A 15,652-nucleotide genomic window follows, 5' to 3' on the forward strand; every position below is an offset into this window, starting at 1 on the left:
ATCTCCGCTTGCTGGAGAGCTGACTCATGCACCACCCGTGCCAACGCGCAAGCTTTCCCACAGACGGCGCCAATTGTAGGGACACGATTCTCAAGCGGCCCAGCGATGACGTTGGGCTCGCGCGTGATGGATCCCCCACAATAAATTTTGTAGAGAGTGGGCTTGAAAGGCTGGAGTTGGGTCACGGGACGTCCATATAGGCCGGAGCTTAGAGAATCCTCGACTCGAAAAGGTTTTAATCTGGATATTCAGGCCCAATAACTGCATAAACTAAGGGATTGGACTCCTCGAATCATGTCCGAGGAGCATTAATGTCCCTTTCCTGTTACCCGTTGATGGGTTTTTCGTGATGGAGCGCGTATTTTATCCGGGCATCCTCATTCCCGGAGTTTTTTCCCCCAAAAGTCAGAAGGATCTCCTTACTTTGTCACCTTACGTTCTCTTTTATACTAGCCTACGTTCGTTGTCCCTCGTCCACGTGTAGGGTCAGTTTTTCCAAGACTGATATCTGTCCCATCAATCCCATCCCAGCATTGTTGGGCATGGTTAATAAAGCCTAAGAATCCGGATCTGTTAGGTGTAGTGTCATGTCAATGAGGGGTATTAAGGACAATTTACCTCAAGATATTTTCTGATCTTTTTAGTTTGCTTTTATTCCACTTTCGTCAATGGGATTTTTGGGCCTTCCGAGGACTGAGCGGTCCTCGGACGTATCTTCGGGCCACTTTGAGTTCGCTATTTTTGGGCTTGGGCCCTGGCCTCCCTTAGTTTGGGGCCTGCGGACTCCCTATAAGCGAGCGGGCCGGACCCATAAACTATTGGGCCTCACAACAACATATAACAAAAGTTGATAGAAAAGTTTTAATTGAATAAACTTGAAAGTTAGAGGACTAAAATAAACGAAAACAAAATTAGAGGACTAAAATGAATTTTGGTGAACTATAGATGTTGGGTTTTGTATTTTAACTTTTAAAAAAAAGGTTCAATAAAAACATGGGTGAAAATAAATAAGAATAAAAAAATCATAGGTTAAATAAAATTCTCTATCTTCTTGTTAAAAAAAAAAAAAATCATAGGTGAAATAGGTTGAAGGAGAAATACACTATTTTTTTTACTGAGAGTTGGTTTGAAATCCGTTTATTTTATTGAAATTAAAAACTTTTTACTAAAAGTTTTGTAGATAAAGATAAAAGTTAGTTGAAATAGTACTGCGAGACCCATGAATAATATCAAAAAGTACAATAAAACCTATGAATAATAACAAAAATAAACTAAATAGTAAAATAAATTGAGGTAAATAATTTTTACTAAAAACGCACTAAATAAAAAAAAAAAAAAATCCAATCAAAAGAACGTATTTTTGAATTTCTTATCAGTCTTGGCCATCTAGGGAGGAGTTTTACCACATTATACTGTAATATATATATCTTGGAAAATCCAACTCAGATTCTTTTTGACTTTGGCAGAAGTTTGAATAATTTTACCCGGTGGAAGTGTCGGCCAGGACACATGGCAGGTCCACTGCAAGTCCGAGTTCAAGTTGACTGCCCAAACCGGTTTCACTTTTGAAAGGCCAGTCACCGCAAATGGAGGAGTTCTAGATGCGGGAGCCGTACGGTTGAAATCCAAACACGTGGAGCTTGCACCGACAATGAAAATTCCATTTAAGCTAAGCTATCAATTATATATTATTATAAAAATAATAGTAATAATAATTCAATAATTGAATTTAGAAATTTTAAACTTGAGCATTTCTAACAGAAATACTTGAGTTAGAAGTCTCTTATCATATCAAAGATTATTGTTGGCAAAACGTGTGAAAGGGGCAACGGATTAGCTTAATTTGTAATTGTAAAAATGCTAACAACAATTTCTCAGTACGACGTTGATTTGTTGCTACCAACCTTTTCCTTTTTTTTCCTTGGGTTTAAGGTCGCTACCCACCACTTTAGGCAATAGCCTGCTTTTCGGGTAATAAACTTTTGAATTTTTATTCATGTCTACCTAGCCATAATTGCGTTGCTTTTTCACTAATTCGAGACGATGATTATGATATAATACAACACCACTAATCTTGGTTTGATTGACGTAATTATCATGAAGTTTTGTTCTTTGTACATCCCATGGGTCCACCGATTGTTGATTCTTTAATTGTAATTTTTGCTTTTGATTTACTTTTTTTTTAATTGTAATTAATTAGTCTTTCATACTATAACTAGCACGTAACTCAAGTTTCTCAATATATATATATATATATATATGTAACCTATTGTATATGCATAGATAAACTTCATTTGTTTAAGTTCAATAATAAATCAATGAAATAAGCTCACCGTAAATCAAAATAGAATCATGTTAAGAACACAACATTTTCAAGTTAATATTGAATTTTTTTTTTTAATTTCACATTGTAGTGGGCCCTATGTGAGGTGGTAGGTTATTTCAAATATGTTGTAAGATTATTGTAAACTATTGTTCTGTCCAATTACACTCGTAGTATAAACATCATCCCAATAATCAATGTTGACTCAAGATACGAGATAACTAGGCAACCATCTAAGACCCCCAATGATAAAATGTTTCCAAAATTTTACCAATAGAGATATCATTGTATCAATAGGAGTATTAATTAAGTCCCAAATATTTACCAATAATTAAAAAGTAATACAATTAATACAATTAATTCGTTTTAATTCATAATTTTGCATCTAAAAAAATATATTAAATTTAATTATTTAAATAATTTTTTATTAATATTCAATATATAAGAATAGACCATACTTAAAGTAATCTCCTTAGGCCTCATAACGCTTTGAGCTGACCTTGCTATAAGAAGTCAATGAAATAAACCACATCTACGAGGCCGACAAAAATAAGCTTCCTGTTAGAACCTAATCCACCAATTATTACACTTCTTGTAGCATAAACACCATCTCAGTGCTTTAATATTGTCTCCATAAACTTCTCAAATAATTAGGTGGCTTTAGGCCTTTAACATGAAACCAAAATCAAGAAGTAAAAAATATTCGAGAAAGAGCTACATGGAAAATTGATATTAAAAAGATTATCTTACCAAAATGATGATAGGGTTAATTAGATGGTGTAATTCAATGATGTACCCCTATTTTATTCTCATATATCATGAAATTGGAGTATCATACTTAATCCAAATTACAAATAAAGGAACAAAAAAATAAATTTAGAGTAATAAATATTTTATTGAGATTGATGAAGTGATAATGAGTTAATACTACTTATATAGGAGAGTGTTATTATTGTGTCTCCTGATACCAAAATTGAGGGGAAAAAACTTAGGTCAAATAATGCAAAATTAGACTTCAAATTAGAAGCCACAATAGATGAAAGATAAGCTATGCCTAATGGCTGCAATAGCATTTGGACACATGCAAACTTGTCGGTGTAGTCATGCTTCACATTTAGATTGCTTTTCTATTCTGGTTTCTATTTAGAGTGAGTCTGTCATTTGTCAACACAGTTTCTTCAAAAAAGACATGGATTTTGGTAGCATTAACATAGGTCCTACCTTAACCTCAATATAATCGGCGCATAAAGACACGTCTAGTTCTTCACATGATAAATAATAGACACCCGACCATATATCATCAATGATACAACTCGGCAGGTCCTTCTCCAAGACCCAATATTAGTTGGGGAAACTTCTTAGCTATATACCATGTCCCTGTATAACCTACTATTTGACACCAAAGAATTATGAACATTAATTAGTATTTTACACACTTTCACATATCTAATCCTCAGATGAAAGTAACCTTTTAAAAATCATGGGCATTTGGCCCACTCTTTTAATTTACATTGATCAGTTTTTGGATCATGTTTGGAGTGAAACCAATGGATTTGGAAGCAAAGTGTAGCCAATTAAAAAAAATGTGTGATAAATAGAGAATCCATTTGCCAATGACAATGCCAAATCCCAGAAAGCGGTGCCACATTCCAAGCCATTTTCCATATTTAGCACAGCAATCGTATTAAAACCATTGCAACAATCACGCTTATTGTTAGGAAAAAAAATGGGAAAATTATTAAATACTACGTGAATGTTATAAATGTGTACTCTACTTCTTACATGAATTGTGAATCTTACCATAAATTTAATTAGTGAGACTCACAGTTATGTAAGAGATAAAATATTTAATTATGGTACTCTAAAATTACACAATCATTATCCCATATAAAGTGTGGGAGTCTTCACGTTTTCATGTGAAAGTCACATGCATAAGACACATCTTCGCTTAGACTAACGAGTCTTCAAAGTAAATAAGCAGTAAGAGAGAGAGAGAGAGAGCTCACTTTTCCTGTTCCCTTCACTCCTAAAAGCTCTTTAGGAGGGAAGGGAGACCATGGAGGAGGAAAAGAAGAAAAAGCTCTATAGTAGTACAATTGGAGCTCCAATAATTCCCAGATGCGCACAACTTTGGTGTTTACTACTATCCATCTTTGCCATTTCTGCCTGTGCTCAAGCTTTTGATTATGCTGATGCTCTCAAAAAGAGTCTCCTCTACTTCGAATCCCAACGCTCCGGGCGGTTGCCGTACAACCAAAGGGTCACTTGGCGTGACCATTCTGGCCTCACTGATGGCCTTGAACAAGGAGTTAGTACCAAATTCGATCAACTCTCAAAACCTACTTGTCCAAAAATGTTGCATTACAGTATTCTTGTGTTCAAATTATGTGACCCTAGTATATATATTTGAGTTTTGTGTATAGGTGGACTTGGTGGGAGGATATTATGATGCTGGTGACCATGTAAAGTTTGGGCTACCAATGGCATTCACTGTGACAATGCTTTCATGGGGTGCCATTGAATACCGGCAACAAATTGCTGTTGCCGGTGAATTGGAGCATGCGATGGAAGCTATTAAGTGGGGCACTGATTATTTCATTAAGGCACACACTAGTCCAAATGTGTTGTGGGCCGAGGTATCTACTACATTTGCATAATTCCAAATAACTATATATTAATTATATGCAACAAAATTATTGGATTCAAAACTGGTTTCAAATTTATACAGGTGGGTGATGGTGACACTGACCACTATTGCTGGCAACGGCCGGAGGACATGACGACGTCGCGGCAAGCATACAAGATTGACGAGAACAATCCGGGGTCGGATCTTGCCGGAGAGACAGCAGCAGCAATGGCAGCCGCATCAATAGTTTTCAAGAAAACAAACCCACATTACTCACACTTACTCCTACACCATGCCCAACAGGTACATTTAAAACGTTTTTTAAGTTTTATCCAAACAAAAAAAAAAGAAGTTTTTTTAAGTAATTAATAGATCTAGTGGAGTGGTCCTATAATTATAGTTGTATTAATTTTACTTCTTGTTACATTAAGACATTAATATAAGTAACTGGTTTTTTTTTAGGGTTATTAGTTCACTAAATAGTTGTACTATCATAGATGATTTTTTTTTTTTTTGAAATTTATTAAATTAAATTAATTTCCTTAATCTTTTTTGGGTGGGTGTAGTTGTTTGAGTTTGGGGACAAGTATAGAGGAAAGTATGATGGGAGTGTGGGAGTGGTGAAGAGCTACTATGCGTCGGTGAGTGGGTACATGGATGAATTGTTATGGGCAGCTTTGTGGTTGTACAAGGCCACCGACAAGGATGAGTATTGGAAGTACCTTATTGACAAGGCTCATTGCTTTGGTGGCATTGGTTGGGCCATCACAGAATTCAGCTGGGACGTGAAGTATGCTGGTCTTCAAGTCATTGCCTCAAAGGTAAAGTTACCCTCTCCCTGTCTCTATCTCTGTCTCTGTCTCTCGAGCCAAGTATTTTGATTGAAAATTTTTACTACCACACATTTTCGCATACACTTTGCCACAATTGTTTTACATGGAAGACCATAAGTAGTGAAAAAAAATGGTTAGAACATGTGATAGTGACAAATAATCAATTACAGTTTACCATATAAAACAGTTGTGGCAAAATGCATGTTACTATAATTATTCATTTTGATTTCTATGCTCTAAGTGGGTCAATTATTAGTTTATAAATATCTCATTTCTTTTTTGTCTTTGGTTTTGTTTTTTTAATGGATTAGACCAGAGAGCCTAAATTTAACTCTCCCAAATCTTTTTGGGATTCGGCTTTCCATAGATTCAAAGATGGAATAATAATACTACTATAGCTTTAAATCATACTTTCTTTCTTTTTTTAAAACTTTATAGAGGTCGCGGATTAATAAGCCCTATGAGGCACCATCTATAGGGTAAAAATTCAAAATAGAAAAAGAAGAAAAAAGAAAAAGGTTATCTGGAGCACAAAACCATGTGAAGGTGATGCTTCGCATATACGGCAATACTTTTTAAGTGGTTCCTGACTAAAATCAGTGCTACACTGTCACTAATTCTCTTCTCTCACACAATAAAATTGGTTTGTAAATTTATTCCAATATGCTTCCATGAGCCTTGCTAGGAGCACTCACTTTAACTGAAGAAGCATTAATTAGATCATATAGACAAGTTCAAAAGTAGAAAATAAGTAGTTTATAACTAATACAGGATTAACCATGAGAACCGACAAAGTTGTTGAAATTTCATTAGCTTTTTTTCTTTTTTATTAATGGGAAAAATTTCAAGAGTGGAAGCGGGACTTGTTAAAACTTAAAATGAGAGAGGAGTTGTCAGGCCAATTTTGAAGGTCAATTAAAACTTAGGTACATAAAATGATTGAAAGTAATGAAAAAGATTTGTTGAAGGTCAATTTTTATGACATTAAACAGTTCTGGATATCTTTGTTTCCAAAAAAAAGAAAAAAAAAAAGAAAAAAGAAAAAGAAAAGGGGCGTATTCATTGTAGCTTATCATATGGGAAGAGTTCGTAATAATGATGATCTGAGAAAATAAAGTACCGAGTCCATGTGAAGTTTAAAAGAGATGAAAAATTTAAGGCATCCAAAAAATATATATAAAATTAAAAATTTCCATAAAAAGGAAGGAAGAAATATCATGTACTAGTTTTGTCTGAAATTTGATGTGGGGACAGACATTTCAGTATGGCCCACTTGATAAAACTAGTGAGTGGTTGCAATCCTTTCATTTATGAATGTTTGAAGTTTGTACGTTAGATGAGGCACAACTTTACAATTTCGTTTATTAATGCAGACCCACATAACTTTTGTCAATATTACTTAATATTAAAAAAAAAAATGGCGTATTCCAATTGAGTTGTGAATACACATAGGTCTGTTGTTTATAATCTAAGTTTACCATTACAAAGGTTAGACCATTTTATAATTGTATTCTACTTAAATATTGTATTATAAATCCGGTTTAAAACACTAATTTTACTATTTTCGTGTTTGTTTTAATAAGTATTACTGTTTATTAAAAAAAAGAGTTGTGAATACACATAAAAATGTTAGGGACACGTAAAATGCACTACTTTACGTCACAACTTGCCACGTGAGGAGTTGTGAGTTGTGAAGTGTGTTCTTACATAGCCTATCATCACACATCCACTAATTACAACTCGTCACATGACGAGCTGTGACACAAAATTATGCATTTTCATGTGTTCATAACATTACTCTTCTCCAAGTTTTGTCAAACACACGTCTTTTTCTTTTTTCTCTAAAAAAATATTAAAATAAAATAAAATAATGGCCATCTCTTCCCCCCACCCTTTTCCCTCATCATTATATTTTTTTCTTTAAAAAAAAAAGAATAAAAAATGCAACCTAGCCTTTATGAAAAAAAGTTTGATATTTGAACCTAATAATAAAATAAATAATTATTAAAAGGATACTATAGGTTCAACTTAATTTTACCATATCTAAAAAAGCAAATTAGATATCCTGTCTTCTCTCCTCTCCCCCACCCTCCCCCCAGTTCCTTTATTATAAATATTATCAATATAATTTGTTCTGAAAATTTATTACTAAAATTTCAAAAAATTTATTACTAAAATTTCAAAAAATTTATAAAAATTATTTTTTTATATTATTAATTATTTTTAAATAAATGTAAAAGTAATTTTAAATTTTATTTTAGTACTCAATTATATTTTTTAGTGTCGATAGATGCTTGGTTTTACATGATGCGTTTTTGTCACATAATTGAAGGGATTTTGTTTCTTTTTTATTTTTACCATTAAATTTATTATTCAATCTTACTTATGTTATTAAAACATTACTTTAATTTACATATGATTAAGTGCATCACACATTCATAATACTAGTCGCAGGCTCCCAATGTTTGAGATTATTATGTGATTATTTTTAATGGAATATGATAAATAATTTATTTTCTAAATTATTTGTAAGATCATATGTTAGGATCAGTTATTTGTAACAAAGTATTTTTCTTATAAGAAAATTTTATTTTAGATATAAAAAAATATTAATTTAGAAATACTCTTTTTTAATATAACCCTTTACAAAACCAACAAAGGTAAGGAATTTTTTTTATAACTAAAATAAACAATATCACGTTGCTTTCTTTTTCAACTAATGAAATTTTGTGTTCTTTATAAAAAATTATATATTTTTAAGTAAAATTTTCATCCACTCCTGTTATGAGCCAATTCGTTAGTGATAGAATACAGTGGAAATTAATTATTTCAATCATGATAGTCGAAACAGGAAGAGAAAAAAAGTGTCGTCCCACCATTCAAAATATTCAACTTATAACCCTCTATTTTAATGTTATCTTTAATTCCAAACCACTACATTATCTTCTAATATTATAGTAGCTCTTTAGAGGTATGCAAAGTATGGTCATGATTTCTATTTTTGAATACACTAATAGTAGGCCCATGCGTTGCACACTTAAAATTTTTTTTTTGGGTAAATTAGTATCATTTTTATTGTGATGCATGGAAACTCATAAATATTTCTACTTAAAATATTAGGTAAAACTAACAATTTAACAAAATATAATCATAATCCTAGGAAAAAAATTGTGTGTGTGTGTGTGTTTTTTTTTTTTGCTTCCAATTGTTACTAATCAATAGACATTATCAGTGAAACAATTAATAAAATTTTATATGTATTATTTGAGTTAATAATATTACATAAAAAGTCCACTAAAATCTCTTAATATATTAACATTATTTATATAACACTTAGAAAGAATATTACAATATGTATATCATTCTTAATGTAAAGGGGAAAAAAAAAAAGGATAGTCAAATTTATTTGATAATGAGATACAAATTAGGGGGAACATAAAACATCTAAAAAAAATGTTTTCCTTTAAATGACAAATGTTAGTTTTTATCATGTATGTTAGTAATGAGTTTCAATAAGAATATATTAAACAATATGTAACCATTTTTTATGAGGTTACACTTACATAAAAACTGAGTTAAAACTTTTTATTGGAAACATGAAAGGAAAAAGTTGTAAAATTTAAGGATGAATATAAACAATTCTAACCCAAATATTGGATACAAAAAATGTTGACATAACTATTAGAAACTTTCATATACACAATGAATTCCACAATCACGAAAATACTAGTAAACTTTTGGATCACAATTGGACAAAAGTTATATGAAAAAAAAAAAAAAATTGAACATCACCTACTAATTGATTCACCTAACAAAAAAAAAAAAAAAAAAAAAATTCACCCACTAATCAAAACACCAAAAAACATATATATTTGCACTAACATCAAAATAATAACAACAATTTCTAAACAATAAAAATACATAAATCAATCTTTTGCCTTAAATTTTGTTAAATATTTAATTCCATATAAAAAAAAAAGTAAAATGAAAAGTATTAAAGCAAATCAGAGAATAGGGTTAGAGATTAATGTATTATAGATGTGCGTGTGTGGGTGTGTGTGTGTGTGAGAGAGAGTGAGAGAAGTACCTCTAATAGTGGAGAACAAAAACAAAAATGCAATTGTGGAACAAAATTTTCATCAAAATTTCTAAGCTTGTTGCTTAAAAGAAGGATAAAGAGAGAACATATTTATATATAGAAAAAAGGGGGGATGAGGAAGATGAAAGGTTGGGGAAGAAGATGAAATACATGTAGATAACTGAAGTAATTGTAATTATAATTGCTAAAATAATGATGTGATATAAAATTAAAAACACTTCCTATCAATACCCAAAGCAAATTATATATGTATACACACACCTTCGTGTCAAAAAAAAGAAAAATCAAAAGCTAAAAGTTAGGAGAACGTTGTAATGTTGTATACATTTTATTGTTGTGTACAATTTTAATTTCATATGTTTAAAAAGTTAAAAAAATTGACTTCTTGGCTATTCTTTTTCTAAATGTGATGTATTTAATTATGGTTCCAAAATAAGTTTTTTTTTTTAAATTTATTTATTTATTTATTTTTAAGATCTCAATATCTAATATCTAATTAGATTACACATATTACTCAATTAAAGAATTTTTTCAACAAAATACTTTTTTTTAGAACAAAATACTTCAATAGTCTTTGGAATGGGAATAGTTAGGAAAAGAGATAGACAAATAACAAATTAAGAATTAGTAGTCATAAATAATAATAATAATAAAAATGCGAAGCTAAATACCAAACTAAAAAAATGTACTTATTTCATTCAAAATTTTAATTATATACCACGTGTCTAGTATTATGACAAATACATTTACATTTACAAATAATAGTTTAACACATGTCATTGTTTGTCTAATCATACCAATTAAAGATAGGAAATTGCCATGTGTCATTATAAGATACTTTGAAAATGAATAAGTATTATTGTAGCATGTATCCACCAGTTTTGGAATCTAACTTGTATAATATATTACAAATTGTTTATCTCAATGCATTCATAAATATCTACTAAATCAAAACATGGTATGTGAAAATGTTTTGCAAACAAACACAAAATTTCTTATCAGTCATTGCTCAACAATGATTAACTAGATCAATTAGAAAAACAACTTGACAACCTCTTAAGATTACTTTATTCACATAAACTACAAATTTAACCACCCAAAAAAAATTATCAAATAAACAATTATTAGCAAAATCTCATAATTAAGTTTCTATATGCATCATTATCAAAATATAATAAAGAAATATAATTGCAAAAGCTAAAATATGTCACTTATATGATTGTTTTGTTTGACTAACCTTTGTCTTTGTCTTTGTCTAAATAAGTGGCACTATAGAGTACTTTTTCCCCCAATATAACTATTGAGAATACTTGCTCTAAAAATTACAAAATTAAATAGATAAAATTTTGTAAATGGCATGTATTTGAAGAAAATAAAATAAAACATTCAAATTTTTATAAAATATTTATGATCATTATTCTAATAGCACATTGCTTATTTAAAAGCGTTTTTGAAAGATCGTTATGCTTATCTTTTATGTTTATTTTGTTTTATTAAATTGCATAACATTTGACATTGTGAAATAATAAGGTTAGACACAAAGTTTTTACAATTTTATTTTTCCCGAAGGCAGAGACACAAAACCAGGGGTGTTGAGGTGATTCAGGTGATCAACATCCCTTGTTGGTTAGATGATCAGGCCCCTAAGCGTTGAGATTGGGTCAATAATGGAGTTGTGAATCTTGTGATATGGGGGTTATAGATAGAGAATCTTGAATTCAATCTGTGCGAGAGAGAGAGAGAGAGAGAGAGAGAGCTGAAGTAAAAAAGAAAATCGCTATGTATAGTGTAAACTACAATTTCTTGCCAAGCTTGGCGAGATATTGTAGCTTTCGCCAATATTAACCAGCCACAAGTTAGCTTGAAGGAGCACGCTCTTGGGGTTGGACTGGTTAGAATTTGGTTTAAAAAGTCAATAAACTAATTTCAATGCAATTGCACCATGTTAATACGCATCAAACAGTGTAAAGCCAATTTCTGTTTTTTTTGTTTTCCCTTCCCTTGAGCGACTTAATTTTGGGTTAATGAAGTTGTACGTACTGTCTTAAACCATTATGTTTTGCAGTTGCTTATGGAAGAAAAGCACAAGAAGCATGCTCACATACTTGAACAATACAAATCAAAAGCCGAATACTACATATGCTCATGCCTCAACAAAAACAATGGCACCAATGTAGAACACACCCCAGGCGGCCTCTTATATGTCCGGCAATGGAACAACATGCAATACGTTTCAACAGCAGCTTTCCTACTCACAGTATACTCTGATATCCTTCAAAACTCAAATCAAAAGCTCAAATGCCATGGAGGAATAGTGGGCCATCAAGAAATCCTCAGCTTTGCAAAATCACAGATTGATTACATTTTGGGGTCTAACCCAATGAACATGAGCTATTTAGTGGGCTATGGTTCAAATTACCCCACAATGGTGCACCATAGGGGAGCCTCAATTGTGTCATATAGAGAGAACAAGGGGTTCATAGGGTGCACCCAAGGCTATGATTACTGGTACAGCAGTCAGGAGCCCAACCCCAATGTTCTAGTTGGGGCCTTAGTTGGAGGACCTGATTGTCATGACAAGTTTGTGGACCAAAGGGATAATTATATGCAGACTGAGGCCTGCACATATAATACAGCCCCATTGGTTGGAGTTTTGGCAAAGTTGTTGCAATTAGAGGACCAGAGTTTGGATCTGAATCATGATTCGCCTTTGCTGGCTTCTTATTAGAAATGGTATCAGATGAAAAATAGTCTTGGATATTCTATAACAACATTCCTCTCCTCTTTTTATTTATTTATTTGTTATTATTATTATTCTTTTTTTTTCTTTTTTTTGGTGGCTGAAGTAAGGTGTGCCAGCCCATGTGTACCTTCACTATTTTGCTATATTTGAAATACAGTTAATACAGGAGTATAAAAGGTCAGCATTGTTACCTTCTTTCTTTTCATTCTTTTTATTTTCCATGCTAAGAAAAAGGAATTAATTTTTAATTTTTTTAATACTAGTTTTTTTTTTGGGTTTAAAAAATTTATAAACTAAGTACTTGATCACAAGTTCTTGGCGGGATACCTGCTTTGTTGCATTGACCAAAACTTTAAACTTCTACTAATCTAGAGAAGCATGATGGACCAACCCATCTAATATAAGTGAATTTGAAATAAAAATCAGTAATGACTTGGCACTTGGCACATTTATGAAAAAAAAATAAAAATAAAAAGGTTTAAGTACTATTTTAGTCTTTAACTAGTATTATGCCCGTGCGATGTACGGCTTAATAAAAAATATTTTGATAATATAATTAAATTTAATAACAAATAAAATGAAAAAAAGAAGAAGAAATAATTCAAAATTTAAGATTAAAAAATAAATTGTACTTGTACACTTAAAAGGAATTTATTTCTTATTTCTTATTTTGATATTTAAATCATTTGAAGAGCATCCACAGCAGACGTTGTAAAAAAAAATGTCATTTTGAAATATCAATAGTCTACTTTATTATTTTACCACATCATTTTACAACATTTCATTTATCAGATGTTTTATTCTTCAATTTTATACATTAAAATAATATTTACACCACATTAAAATAATATATTAAATTCCTCCCCTCATCCTCATCATCATCAACCACCACCGCAACAACAACAACAACAACAAGAGAAATTGTTGCCGCCACAATCACCAGGAAAAAAAAAAAAAAACCACAACCACCAAAATCAACCCACAACCGTCGCCGAATCCACCACCACAATAGAAAAACAAAAACAAAAACAGATCAGAAATCATCATCATCATCAACCACCACTGCAACAACAACAACAACAACCAGAAAAATTGTTGTGGCCACAATCACCAGAAAAAAAAAAAAAAAAAAAAAAAAAAAAAAAAAAAAAAAACCACAACCACCAAAATCAACCCACAACCGCCGCCAAATCCACCACCAAAACAAAAAAACAAAGACAAAAACAAATAAGAAATCATCATCATCATCAACCACCACTGCAACAACAACAACAACAACCAGAAAAATTGTTGCGGCCACAATCACCAGAAAAAAAAAAAAAAAAAAAAAAAAAAAAAAAAAAAAAAAAAAAAAAAAAAAAAAAAAAAAAAAAAACCACAACCACCAAAATCAACCGTCGCCGAATCCACCACCAAAACAGAAAAAAAAAAAAAAAAAAAAGACAAAAACAAAAACATATCAGAACAGAGATCGGCACCACCACCGATTCGCCCACCAGTCGACCCACCCACTACCACCGATTCGCCCACCACCATAACCCACAACCCGAACCCACCCACCATCGATTTGCCCATCTCAACCCACCCACCGCCATAACCCACAACTCAAACCCACCCACCACCAATCTGCCCATCCGAACCCACCCATCAAACCACAACCAAAAAAAGTGAACAGAAAAAAGAAAAAAAAAAAAAAAAAAAAAGAACCCGAAGCGAAATAGAGAAGACAAATGAACGGCGGTGTCGAGTGGTGGTCTTTGGTGAGATTGGTGGCGTTAAGTGGCGGCCATTGGTGATCGGCGTGCTGTGGAAGATGAATAGAGAAGACAGAGATGAGAAGACGGAGAGAGAGTGATATCTGTGATGAGGAGAGAGAAAACGAGAATAAAATAATAATATATATTATGCAACATCTGTCCGTACTGTGCTAAAATTGTGATGGTACTGTAGCATGTTGTAAAAGTTTAGCACATTTAACACATATGATAAATGGGTGTTTTTAGTGTTTGGTGTGGTAAATGTGCCAAATATTTGGCATTTGGCACATTTACCACACCTGCTGTGGATGCTCTTAGTGTTGATTTCATTCAAATGGTTATAAGTTATATCAACCCTAAACCAGCATATGCATTCATATGTAACATTCTAAATTAATAATAAATAAAAATATAATACTCTAACTTAATGTAACATTCTAACTTACTAATAAATAAATATATACCCTAACTTAAAGTAATATTTGTAATTTGTTTCAAAAAAAAAAAAAAGTAATATTTGTAATTGTATTGTGTTTTAGCCTTTAAGAACACATATATTATTTTTTTATCATTTAAAAAAAAACACAAATATTAATATTATACATGAAAAAAATAATGAATTCAATAATTGAAACGGTTGAAAACAAAATTAAGCCAAAACCTCAATTCATTAATGAAAAAATATCCAAATTTTTTATCTTAAAAAAAAAAAAAAAAAAAAAAAAAAAAAACAAAGTTAACTAAAGATAGACTTATATAGAAATTTGGATAGATGTATTCTCTCGTATCCAATTTCATGTTTGACAGCAAATTTTGCTTTTAATTAAAGAATATAGATTACATGGAACAAAGCACCAAATAAAAGCCATAACAAATTAAATCCATTATAAAATATTGATGTCAACAATAAGTAATCATGTAATAAGAAATTAAAAAATACAAATATATTGCTTGCTATATGTGAGAGTGCCTTTTTTTGTGATACTCAGGCCCAAGGATCCCGGGTCGAGTAGTTTGTGGTTTGATGGACCGGGTTTTGATTCACCGTAGCTAACAGGCTGTTTAAGAATCAAGTATTGCACAGGGCATGCTTCCTACAGTACATGTAAACTGACAAGCTAGGATATTTGTATTGAAAGACAAATCAAAATAGCAAAGTAAATGCAGAGATCAGAATAACAAAGACACAAAATAACGTTATAAGGATCCTTAAATCAGTGAGAAATATTTCATTGAAATTTTCTTTGTTATGGTTACAGTACGCTCACTAA

The 15,652-nt window shown here is 31.5% G+C and overlaps 1 protein-coding gene across 1 annotated transcript; it reads left to right on the forward strand.

Moving 5' to 3' along the window:
* Positions 1–4,235: 4,235 nt before the first annotated feature.
* Positions 4,236–12,819, forward strand: LOC126695286 (endoglucanase 11). The gene is made up of 5 exons (XM_050391971.1): positions 4,236–4,631; positions 4,747–4,959; positions 5,052–5,252; positions 5,516–5,770; positions 11,947–12,819. Exons 1-5 carry the CDS (start codon positions 4,380–4,382, stop codon positions 12,607–12,609), a joined length of 1,584 nt encoding a protein of 527 aa, XP_050247928.1. The 5' UTR covers positions 4,236–4,379; the 3' UTR covers positions 12,610–12,819.
* Positions 12,820–15,652: the final 2,833 nt, after the last annotated feature.

The sequence above is a fragment of the Quercus robur genome, chromosome 8 (genome assembly GCF_932294415.1).
Source record: "Quercus robur chromosome 8, dhQueRobu3.1, whole genome shotgun sequence".
Lineage (NCBI taxonomy): Eukaryota > Viridiplantae > Streptophyta > Magnoliopsida > Fagales > Fagaceae > Quercus > Quercus robur.

Excerpts from the sequence above, each read along its gene's own strand:
- LOC126695286 (XM_050391971.1), top strand. The coding sequence starts at position 4,380 with ATGGAGGAGGAAAAGAAGAAAAAGCTCTATAGTAGTACAATTGGAGCT. Across the intron at positions 4,960-5,051 it reads CAAATGTGTTGTGGGCCGAG|GTGGGTGATGGTGACACTGA; the intron begins GTATCTACTACA and ends AAATTTATACAG. Across the intron at positions 5,771-11,946 it reads TTCAAGTCATTGCCTCAAAG|TTGCTTATGGAAGAAAAGCA; the intron begins GTAAAGTTACCC and ends TATGTTTTGCAG.